This window comes from Hibiscus syriacus, unplaced genomic scaffold (genome assembly GCF_006381635.1).
Source record: "Hibiscus syriacus cultivar Baekdansim isolate YM2019G1 unplaced genomic scaffold, ASM638163v2 tig00111027_pilon, whole genome shotgun sequence".
In the NCBI taxonomy this organism is placed as follows: domain Eukaryota; kingdom Viridiplantae; phylum Streptophyta; class Magnoliopsida; order Malvales; family Malvaceae; genus Hibiscus; species Hibiscus syriacus.
This window is the reverse complement of record NW_024062960.1, coordinates 175,010-186,968: the sequence shown is the minus strand read 5'-3', so window position 1 is coordinate 186,968 and position 11,959 is coordinate 175,010. Positions and strand designations below refer to the sequence as shown.

Sequence of the window (11,959 nt, the reverse complement as noted above, 5' to 3'; positions counted from 1 at the left end):
CTTTTATTCACTTTTTACCTCTCTCTTAAAGAAACAGAGAACGAGATAATTTTTTCAAAATTAATAGTAAGATGTAACAAATCAAAACATAAGTGATTGAAACATGATTTTTTTTTTGAAAAGTTTATGACCAAAATGAAACGGATTAAAAACAAAAGGTGACCTTTGATGTTTTTACCCTTACCATTTATTATTACTCCATTATCTTCCTTTTACATGAGCTGGCTCTTTTCTTCTCCTCTTCTAATTTCTAGTAGATCGGTGTTACTTTTTAACTCGGTGTATTTGTTAAAAGGATTAAATATTCGGTTAGCTTCTGAATTTGTTTATTCCTCTCAATTTAATAATCTTTTTTGGGTTTAATTATTGGTATGCAATCTATTAATTGATTATTTAATATCATGTATTGAAAATTTATTATAAAAACAATTTTTCTAACATAATTTATTTCATTTATAACAATTAAATTTACTTCATTTATAACAATTAAATTTATTTCATTTATAACAATTAAATTTATGATCTTTAAGAAATCTAATATCTCATTTCATTGTACCTTAGGCACCCAACTATTTTCTCGCTAAATGTCACGTTTGTTGAAGTAGACAAATTAATAGATTAAATATATATTTAAATCCAAATAAAATTAGGGATTCACATGAAATTCGAATGAACGAGTTCCAATCTAACCTTATAGGGTATTTTTTTTATATAAAATTAGATTCAAATCATATCGAGTTTTTTTTAAAATAAAACAAATTTAGGGTGAAAAATTCCCGATTTAATCCAAGATAATAATATACCATATTCACATACTCTTAAATTGAAAAATAACACGTTTTAGATATGTTTGAACTCACATTCTCTTAAATTTTAAGATAACAGTAACAACTGAGCAAACCAAACATTAATTATCTTCCTACAAAAGAATTATACTTTAGCTATCGCAATAGTCATTTTCCCTTTATTAAGTGTTCCCCCCGCCCCCCGCCCCCCCCCCCCCCCCCCGCCGCGAAAGAACAAAATTGGAGAATAATCTTTACTTTTGGAAGGAAAAAAAAAACTACTTTTCGTCCTATCAGTCTACATATATAATAATTGGCATTAAAAATTCTCAACTTATTAATGATTGGAAGGAGTTTCTACCATATAGTACTCTTTTTCTAATCCAAATGTTTCACAACTCCGCCTTTGATTCTCGATCCTCCGATGATCGGTCGTTAGACGAAGTTTCGGATGATGGTGGTGGTGATGGTGGGGGGTCGGGATTTTCCATTTCATCACCTAATATTTTGGCAGTGAATTTTCTAGCCTCAAAATCAAGATCTGTCCACTCAGAAACTATTCTTCTAGCACCCTGAGCATGAAGATAAAGTGGTATGAAGATAATAGGAATCAATGGCGTATTGATATAGAATAATGTACGATTTCGGATTACCTGAAGTTTTGGTTCTTTAGTCATCGGATTGTTGCAAAGATCGATGGTTTTAGCCTTGGATTTTGTGGCATTACCGCACCATGATTCACACCACAACCATTCTTGTGGTAATGAGAAGATTGGTACTGTATGCTGAGCATAGTTTGGAAGATCCTGAAATATAACGATCGGTTATTTTAATATCTCAAGTGATCATCGTATGATAATCGAGAACAGTTGGTGATGATGTAGTGAATTCAACTTGCCTGATCCAGATTGGCTAGACTGTTTGGATCTTTGCTAAGACTTTCGTAGAAGACTCTCAAATTATCACCAGCTGCTGTCTCGCGGAACTTCACCAAGTCGACCACATACAGTGCGCTGTAGAAGCTCGATATTTAAGTCTATGTCATGTTAAGAAGGAAAGAAATTTCTGTTATACAATTTGACAGTAATCACGAACCTAATATGATATGGTCTGCCCCGCAAATGCTCTCTCCAGAATCCCTGTACCCAGAAGAGGAATAAGGAGGGCGAAATTTGAATAAACAGTTGTATTATAGTTATTGTTTCCAGGTTTTAAAAGAGATGAAACAGAAAGCAAGGAAAAAGTCGATTTTGCAGTTAGTGCAGGGACAGGTGTGGTAGCACATTACTTGTCTCCAAAACCGATATCCATCCATGTCCTTATTGTTATCGCAAAAAGGAGTATATGCAAGAGGTCTTCCCTTTATATCCATGTCATAGAGCTCTCCTATATCCGCCCTCACAACTTGATCGGCGTCAACAAATATAACCTGCACGTCCATTTTCATCCATGAAATTGGCAACAAATGCTATAGAAGAGAGCATATGTCTAAAAAGAACCGGAAAAAGGAAAAAAGGAGGGGAAAAAACCTTCTCCAATGAAATGGGAAAGATAACATCAAGGAACAAAATCTTGTATGCCCAGATAATTCGCTGCTTTTCTGTCTGCTTATGCAGCCATGTAGGCCATTTGTAGGTGATTAGTTCATAGTCAAAGCCATATTCCTGAGACATATGCGGAATCACATCCTGCATAACACAAAAGTATATAAGCATTAAACATACTTTTCGGATGATACATGAACAGGAGGAAAGGAGTGCTAGACAAAGATGGAAAGAATGCCAAAATGTAATATACAACCTTGAACTGAGGAGACAAGTAGTTCTTTATAAACCAGAATTTCACCGGACGATTGGTATTCTTCAATACACTTAAAATCATAATTTTAAGGAAGCGTTCATATCTGCAAAAACCAATCAAAGTGGAGTTAAAAAATGATTGAGAATTAGTAAAGTGAATGTACCAAAACTGTTTGTCATTTCATAGGCAGATCATCAATTTTTTTTGCAAACAATAGCATTTACTAAACAATAATTTCCTCAACTTCATTGTGACGATAATTGGTTAAAGCTAGAAAAGAGAAAAAAAACGAGACGACAAAAGTGAGTTTTAATAAAAGTGTGGCATATTGAAACTACAATCTGGAGGAGAAATAAAGAAGTTAAGCCTGAGAAAACAAACGGCCATAGATCAATATATGAACTAATACAAAAGCAGAAAATTGGTAAGTGAATTACACAATATGATCGTTTTAAAAGTATCTATTCATATAAACATGTAAATGCTGAGAACTCTACAAACCAATAGCATGGACTTGAACACTTACAAATGCCCTGAAGCAATTGAAAAAATGTTGATTGTTTTTCCACGTCGACCACCCTTCCCATGATCCTGTGGAACATGAATAAGTGATTCCAGCACTTTGAGGATGAAATTAAATATAAATACCAAACAACAAAGCACACACATATGTGCCAGCAACTGAATCACACAATGAGGAGAACGAAGGATGAAATATCTTAGAAAATAAAACTGAGAGCCGCTCATCTTTCAACTGTAATGGGGGTTCTGAATGGTGATGATGATAAACATATTTACATACTACTACTAAATTTACAGTTTTGATCTGCTTATCATATTATTATACCTAAGTGATGGTTTGATTTGGGGTTGCAAGTGCTAAGGTGAGAACAAGATAATGAGGTCCGTACCACAGCTGCACCCAGAAATTAATATCAGCAGAAAACAAAACTACGCAGACAACTACAACTGTCGACTTATTTTGACCATGGTTTAAAGGCAAAAAATTATTTCCTTTTCTTATATCATCTTTCTTCTTATTCTGATACCTTCTCACAGGTTCATATTTATATCCATTTCTTGCAACAATTAATCCTAAATTATGGTGAAGTATTATACAGCACGAAATGAACATAGATTTATGCTGGGGAGAGAGAAGCTCACCACCAAACTGTCATGACTCTTTTTTGATTTCTCGCTGCTACCAATAAAACCAGAAGCCCATTTGAGAATGTTTGAATTCCAGCCATTATGTCCCTGCTAGGCATCCAAAAAGATTCCTCAATCATTCATGAGCACACAAATGAAGATTGCAAATTACATTCCAAACAAAAAAGAAAAAGCTCACCTTTTCTTTTGAACGGCTGTCATCATCAGATGAAATAAGCAATTTTTCTTGCTCTTTTCCCTTCTTCTTCACTACTTCAAGACGAACAACTTTACCCTCAAATCATCTATAGTAATTTGTTTGACGAAGATTTCTCTTGATTTCCATTATTGCTACCATCTCTGAAAAGATACAACTCAGAACTTCTGCCTGGAGCAAGTTGCAGGTACCAAACTCCAGGAGATACTTTCATCTGCCAATAACCCAAGTTGGCCATCACAATAGTATCAACCAAATGAGGAGTATTCTTTGTTCCAAGAATTAGTTGAAGACCTCTGGGAGGGTCACGATCCTTCTCGGAACAATGACCTAAATTACACGAAAAAGTCAGAAAATGCAGGGTACCTCACTATTACAGTTACGCTCATAAATTTTACATTATTACCAAACAAAAACAAACTCACCAGTCAGAACCAGAGCTTCAAGTTCAAAAACTGCTTGCAATGTCCTTGTGTCACCCAGGTTCTCAAGCAAAATATTGTCCAGGTCATGACTAAGGTATTTATATCCACACAGAGAGAGAGAGATTAGTCAATGCAGTAAGGTACTTAATGTAGCAATCCTTCAACATTTTATAAGGAATAAATAGGAAGGCAATAGACAAAGAAAGAAATCATGACGTTAATAATTAGGAAGAAGCATACACAGCATTGACGGGCTCAACAAGCCATGGCTCAGGAACATCCAGGTTCATGGTAAGTGTTTTGGACAATGGCATATTTGCAAAATAGGCTTTTGGTCCATTTACTGTGTAATCAGTACTGCTAAAATCTTCCTGCAAGGTACTAACACTGCTAAGAAACCACTCTTGAGTTCTCAAATTTGATTCGTTTCTAAAGTGAGATGCATACCATGGTTGGGATCACATATCTGTAATAGTTCTTCAATGGAAGATCGACAAGGGAACTCTGCAACAAAAGTAATTGCTTATAATATTTTCCTAAAAATAGTAATTAAATGACTTCAAGCAAGGAAAAAATGAAAGAAAAGTGATCAAGCAGCATGCTTTAATATTTTTTTGATAGAAGAGGCCTCATTAAAAACCTCCCTCATAGTAGTCCAATTCCCTAAGGAAAAGACCAACTAGCGGAAGGAGGAAAAGAGTTATCAATCTCAGAATATCAATTGTTCTCTAAAATTACATATAATCTCACAATCACCCAATCCCCTCCTTTGCTAGCTTATCAGCCTCACAATTACTAACCCTAGGTATCAATCTCAGAATAAAATCATTATTTGAAACAATAGACGCAATGTCTTTTACAAGGTTTTTAAAGAAATTAGGAGCTGAAAAGATTTAATCCATTCCACTGCCGACTTACAATCTGATTCAACAATCAACCTACCCTTCGAACACCATTCTGAAGATATAAATACCTCTAAGCCTTTTTTGATAGCTTTCAATTCTGCTAGAGGGGGAGGGCAAGCACCAACATTTTCTGAAAAAGACAGGAGAGTAGAGAGTTTCCAATCTCTTAGAATACCCCCTATACCTCCTACCATTTCATTACCATTAACAGCCCCATCAACATTCATCTTAAAGAAATCAACTGGAGGGGGACTCCAACAAAGCGAAGGCGTAGGCCGTACTTTAGAAACAAAATGTTTGTCTGCCAGTGAAGGATCTGCTATCAATAAATCAGGCTGAATATTTACAAGAGGATATTTGGCTAGAAACCATTTCGCTATTCTGAATCTGACAATGAAAAAAAGCGAGATTCTGTCCAGTTTTCCTCTATCAAAAACAATGTCATTCCTTAACTTCCATATTGACCAAAAAAACAGCCCTGGAATAAACTTCCATATATGCAAATTACCCCTCAAATCAGTCCATGAACTAAGAAGGGATGGGGGATCACAAGGCACAACTAATGAAATATTCCAAAAGCTGATTATTTTGTTCCAAAGCTCCCACGAAATAGAACAAGAGATGAAAAGATGCTGGACTGTTTCCTCCATCTGATTACAAAACGGACACAGACTATCTTCTCCCAAGGGAACCCCCCTTCAACTCAAATCTAACTGCTAATTTCTGATGAGAAAGTTGCCAAAGGAATGTCTCAACTCTTGGAGGAACTAAACCCAACCATACCCAATTTTGCCACAAAAAATTATCCTCCGGAAGCAAAGAGATAGACTTCCTACAATCTTTAACCGAGAACAACCTATCACCCCTCCCATTCCATATTAAAAAATCATCAACTGAATCAGATAATCTAAAGTTGCTCACCTTTATCATTAAATCCACCCACTGTGTCACTTCACAATCACATAAGTTTCTCCTCATTTGTATATTCCACTCCCATTCTTTTGAACCGAAACTAACAAAATCAGCCACATAACCCCATTGATTTGTCGAAAGAGCATAAATCCTAGGAAATTGAATTTTCAAAGGAGAGTCCCCTGCCCAAATATCATTCCAAAAAAAGAATAGATTTACCATTACCAACATGAAACTTCGCGTGAGATCTAAGACAAGCTCCCACTGAGTCATCCTTCATGAAGTTATTGACGATTCCTCTCCATATCCAAGAATCCAATAGAAAACCCTTGAAAAAGACCCAATTCAACTGCTTTAGATAACATCAAGTGGAGCAATTCACCAACAACATTAAACAAAAGAGGAGAAAGACTACAACCTTGTCTTAGTCCTTTAGCCATAGGAAACTCTTCTGTCGGGGAGCCATTTATTAAAACGGAGATCGAAGCTAAAGATAAACGGTATGAAATCCATGAACACCATCTTTCACCGAAATCCATCTCTGCCATTAATCTAAGGAGGATTAGCCATTCGACAGAGTCATAAGCTCTACGAAAGTCCACCTTGAATACCACCCCTTTTAGCCCTTTTTTCCTCCAATAATCAATGCCTTCATTAGCCATGCAAGCACAATCCAACAACAGCTTTCCCGGGAAAAAAGCGAATTGGGAAGGACTAATAACATCTTTCACACAAGATTGTAATCTCTTAGAAAGAACTTTTGAGAGAATTTTATAAAGACTACCTACAAGACTAATCTGTCTATAGTCTTCTAAACTCTCTGGATTACTTCTCTTTGGAATCAATGTAATAAAAGAATGATTAACCCCATGACTCCACTTCCTTCCTTTATAGAAGTCAAGAAAAAACTTCATAATCTGCTCTTTTAGGCTCGACCAGTATTTCTTGTAAAAAACCCATGGTAAAACCATCCGGGCCAGGGGCTTTTGCACTATCGGAGGATGAGATTGCTTCCCACACTTCTTGTTCTGAAAAAATCTCTTCAAGAGCAGCACTTTGAGAGGCTGACAACTTTGCAAAAACAAAATTCATCAGCTTTACTTCCAGCTTTGATTTGGCAGTTTAAGCATCCTTGAAATATTTGTATACACTTGATTTAATCTCCTCAGGATTCGAGATTTCTTTCCCTTCGAATTTCAGGGAGTAAATAGTGTTTACTTTATTCCTGTTCAGTGCATTAAGGTGAAAAAATCTCGTGTTTTTTGTCTCCATCTTTGATCCATCTCGCTCTCGACTTCTGAAACCAAATGTTCTCTTCAATCCTCATCAGTCTCCAAAGATCCTTTTTGTATTGTATCAACTGATTCCACTCCCACACAAGTAGATTTCCTCCTTGTGTCTTAATCTCCAAAGCATTAATTTTACCTTCCAACTCTGAAATTGAATCTGCCAACCGAAGATGAAATCCGCCAGACCAGTTTCTGATCATCTTTTTGGTACCCTGCAATGTAGTGAAAATTCCTCCTCGATAATTCTTCTTCTTCGAATCTGCCAAGTGAGATTCCACCACCTCATCAAAACCTTCTTCCTCTAAAAGATAATTAAAAAACCGAAACGGCTTAGGCCCCAGTTTAAACTACTATCCTCCAACACAATCGTATTATGATCTAAAAGTGATTTTGGAAGAAGGCGCTGCAGGATATTAGGAAAACTTTTCAGGAAACTGCCTGAAACTAGAAACCTATCCAGTCTAACCCATGTTGGATAAACTCTGTTAATGTACCATGTGTAAGTTCCTCCCGACAACGGAAGGTCAATGAGCTCAGCTTGTTGTACAAAGGACCGAAAGAGATCAATGGTGTGCCAATTTTGAGTTTTCCCTAACTTTTCCTGTGGTTGTAGATATGTGTTAAAATCACCCCCAATGCAAACTGGAAAATTCACACCAGTTACAAAATCCAGCAACTCCCTTAAAAAATCTTCTTTGTCAGCTTCTGTTGAATGGCCATAAACATTTAGTAAAGCACATTCCACTTCTACCTCCTTAAAAGTTCCCAAATAATACAATAAATCTACTGTTTATTTAATGTCCTGTTACTTGAAACAAGTTCTCATTCCACAAGCAGAAGAGCCCACCCGCAGATCCTTGTGATGGAGAAGAAATCAATCCCTTCAGTAAATTTCCCCCTATCTTTCTTCTAATCGTCAAAAGGCATTGGTCTAACTTAGTTTCTTGTAAGAAAAGTATTGTCGATTTGATCTTGTTAACAAGCCTTGCCACTGCTCTGGACTTCTCTCTTCTCCCTAAGCCTCTTATATTCCATGAAATAATACTTAATTTAGACAAACAAAAATTTAACACCACACTCCGAACAAACTAGAATCTAGAAAACCACATTTTCTAGCAATCATCCTTCCGTAGCTACCCCCAGTCCTTCCTCCAGGTTAACAATTTTGTCAATAAAAGCCTTTTTCTCTTCCTTGAAAGAGATTCCCAGCATCTGAGATACTTCCCTAGAATTGCTAACCAAATCAAGTGCTTCACTAATCAATGTTCTTCTCCTTTTGTTACTTTTTCCAAACCCTGAAACTACACAATCTGCCCTCAAACTGTGCTGAAAAAGAATCACCGAATTATTTTGAGAATTGGCAAACCCATTGTTAACCATTTGTTGCCCTTCATCCGAATCTGCTGTAAAGGATTTTTGAATCATTTGAAAACCTCTTAACTCCTTGTCTTGTACCGGAGAAGACTGTGATTGATTCTGAACTGCTTCAGGACTCAATCTGACCCATACTCTTCTTTCTCTGGACCTGCTGTAAACTCTAGAATAACTCATTTTCTACTTTCTACCATCAGATGCACTCTTAATTGATAAACGACTGGACGAATTCCTTTTATGATAACCTACCGAATTACCTTCATAATTTCCCTCATTAAGCCATGTTGTTCCTTTTTCCAACGCAGAAAATTCTGTTTGGACTTCGTTTTTTTCTTCACATGATTCCACTGCTTTAGGACCTCTTCCAGCAATTTTTTGAGAGATTAATCGAAGCTTACATTGATTTTCAGAACCTGCCAACTTAAAATTAAAAGCAGACCCGGCAATAGATATTTTTTTAATTGGGGAAAGAGATTCCCAATTGTCATCTGATTGGGCTGAAAGACCCGGATCCTCCTCACTCCTTAACCCAAGACCCGCACAATCATTTTTTGAATTTTTTACCTCATAATCTAATGTATCTACCAGCCCTTCTGTATATAGTTGACTTTCTCTGTCATGCCGAATTAATTGTTGTCCCACACAGGTGGTAGTAATTTTTTTACTTTCTCTATTGTGCCGAAATAATTGTCCCACACAGCTAGCAGACAGACCAGCCGCTCCATCCCCTTCCAACCACGTGTCCACCCTACACCTAAAGTCATCATCTGACATACCAGATTTGCCACCTAACCCTTTAACCCGATCTTCTTCCTCCTCCTCCTTTGATGTAGCAACATCACTGTACACACCGTCGGCAACCACCTCTAAAGATAATTCTGTAAAAACATCATGTTTTCTAAAAACTGACCCCAAGGTTGTCCTAACATTGAAAGCTCTCCCGTATAACCTAAGCGTTATTGTTTCCGGTATGTCAAAGGGGCTCGCCACCCTCAACAGCACCCTTGCTACCGATATGTCCTCTTTCTTTATTGTCGATTCTTGAATGCACACTAAAATCCCCCACCTTGCAGCAAGTTTTTCCATAAAGGAGACATTGCAGCATAACAATGGAACTCCAACCAATTCAACCGAACAGAAGGCCAAAGGAATACCTTCCTCATTCAAAAGAGGTTCAAGCCATTCAAACCAAAAGTTTATCTCCTCCTTTTTCTTCAACCACAGCTCCTCTAATTCTTCAACTGAACCAAATGTTATAATGCACGAGTTCCTAGCATATCCCCATCTTGCTATCTTAACCGTGATCCCATCACTAGCCAGACCCTTTTGAACTAGATCCAAGTCAAAAAGAGGTTTAATAATCCCTGTTAAGGATCTTTTAGCCCAATTTGATTCGTATGAAGGAATGTACATCTCCAACACGTTTTTTTTCCGGGAGTCCATTCTCATACGCCTCCTTCTATTTTGATTTATCAGTGGTTCATCCTCCAGCCTTCCATTAGAGACTAGGGCTTCCTTATATGTCCTTTCATCCCTCAGGCGAGAAAAAGACTCTGTTGCCTCTCTTCTTTTCCATTCTTCTCCCTTGTTGTACTTTTCTTCTTTTTTTGACAAGGAGTTCAGGCCTCGTTAAAAACCCCCTTCATGATTAATGGAGCTTGTAGTGAAGCTCCTTAATCAGCGGAAGGAGGAAAAGAGCGCCTTAGGATTTTATTCAAAAAAAGAAATTACATAAGGTACAACCTAGAGAACCTCAAATAGAAACCTAGGAATAGAAATTAATCCTAAACAACCAGAAACAACACAAATTCAGCCTATTCCTTCTTTAGCTAAGGCATCAGCCTCTAGATTGGTTGTCCTATTAACCTATCTAATAACACCTTCAAATACATTAAGTCTATGAACAATGTCTTTAATAATATAAGCATAAACATCCGGACATAATTCAACCTCCCTAACCCAATCCACTGCCACCTTGCTGTCACGTTCAATAATCAAACGCTCCTTGATCCGCTCTCGAAAACAAGTGTAGAATAACAAACCCTTTTGAATAGCTTTTAGCTCCATAAATGTCAGAGGCCCCGGACCAACAAAATCCTAGAAAGAGCCTAAAATAAATCCTGAGGAATCCTTCAAAACTCCTCCTAACCCACTTTTCTTCCAATCTCTTGTAGTAGCAGCATCGACATTAAGTTTAACAAAACCCATAGGAGGAGGAGACCAAGGGAAAATAGAAACAATCTGATTAGAATGGAGAGAACAAGAGTCCCCTAGAGAAGAATCTGAAATAAGAGAGTCCATATGAATAGAAACCTCTTTATTCTTAGCAAGGAACCAAGACGCAAGCCTAAATCTTGCTAAGAAGAAGAATTCTGCCATATCTAACTTCCCCCCTTCAAACACAATAAGATTCCTGATTTTCCAAGTAGTCAAAATAATAACCCCTGGAATAAAAGACCATATTAGAGAGTTAGACTTCAAAGCATCCCAAGCTAGAAGAAAACTTTTAGCATTGGCATGAAAGGCAGTCTTAATCCTCCAAAAATTCATAAATCTGTTCCAAATAGCCCACACCATCGAACAAGAGAAAAACAAATGCGAGGGAGACTCATCCTCCATCTTGCAAAGAGGACATAACACATCTTCGATTCCTTGAATTCCTCTTTTAATAAGTTGTGTCTTAACAGCCAGTTTCCCTAGAACAACCTGCCACATCTTTCGCTTTGGATTTACTAGAATCAACAGTCCTAGACCGATAACTCTGGTATTTTGCAGCCCCTACAGACAATCTCTTCCCATCAATCATTGTTCCATTAACATTCATAATCGCCTTCTTCAAGCCTTCCTCCTTTTCAGACTGAACAAACGCAAAAGTATGGTTTTTATAGTTTGGTTTGTTAGAAACACTCGGTATGTAAACCCTCAGAACACTACCCTGTTGTTGGAAAAGTTCCCTTACTGCTCTCCTAGAGACTCTCTTACTAAGATTATCTACGAACGTCGTCCATTCCTTATCGGAGGACTGATGACCTTTACGACTCTCTCTCACTCTCTCTCTAACACTCTCTCTCATACTCTCTCTCAATATCGTATCTTAGCATGC

At 37.2% G+C, this 11,959-nt stretch overlaps 1 protein-coding gene across 1 annotated transcript in view; it reads right to left on the bottom strand.

The window, feature by feature from the left end:
- Nucleotides 1-1,160: 1,160 nt before the first annotated feature.
- The window catches only part of LOC120150794 (UDP-glucose:glycoprotein glucosyltransferase-like), a 30,597-nt gene continuing 19,798 nt past the window's right edge, over nucleotides 1,161-11,959 (bottom strand). The window contains 15 exon segments of the mRNA XM_039163419.1: nucleotides 1,161-1,357; nucleotides 1,439-1,591; nucleotides 1,684-1,798; nucleotides 1,881-1,924; nucleotides 2,074-2,214; nucleotides 2,315-2,473; nucleotides 2,586-2,688; nucleotides 3,112-3,176; nucleotides 3,750-3,842; nucleotides 3,934-4,031; nucleotides 4,034-4,057; nucleotides 4,060-4,281; nucleotides 4,377-4,465; nucleotides 4,617-4,747; nucleotides 4,824-4,880. Of these exon segments, the coding sequence (XP_039019350.1) occupies nucleotides 1,178-1,357; nucleotides 1,439-1,591; nucleotides 1,684-1,798; nucleotides 1,881-1,924; nucleotides 2,074-2,214; nucleotides 2,315-2,473; nucleotides 2,586-2,688; nucleotides 3,112-3,176; nucleotides 3,750-3,842; nucleotides 3,934-4,031; nucleotides 4,034-4,057; nucleotides 4,060-4,281; nucleotides 4,377-4,465; nucleotides 4,617-4,747; nucleotides 4,824-4,880 (1,674 nt within the window). The 3' untranslated portion in view covers nucleotides 1,161-1,177.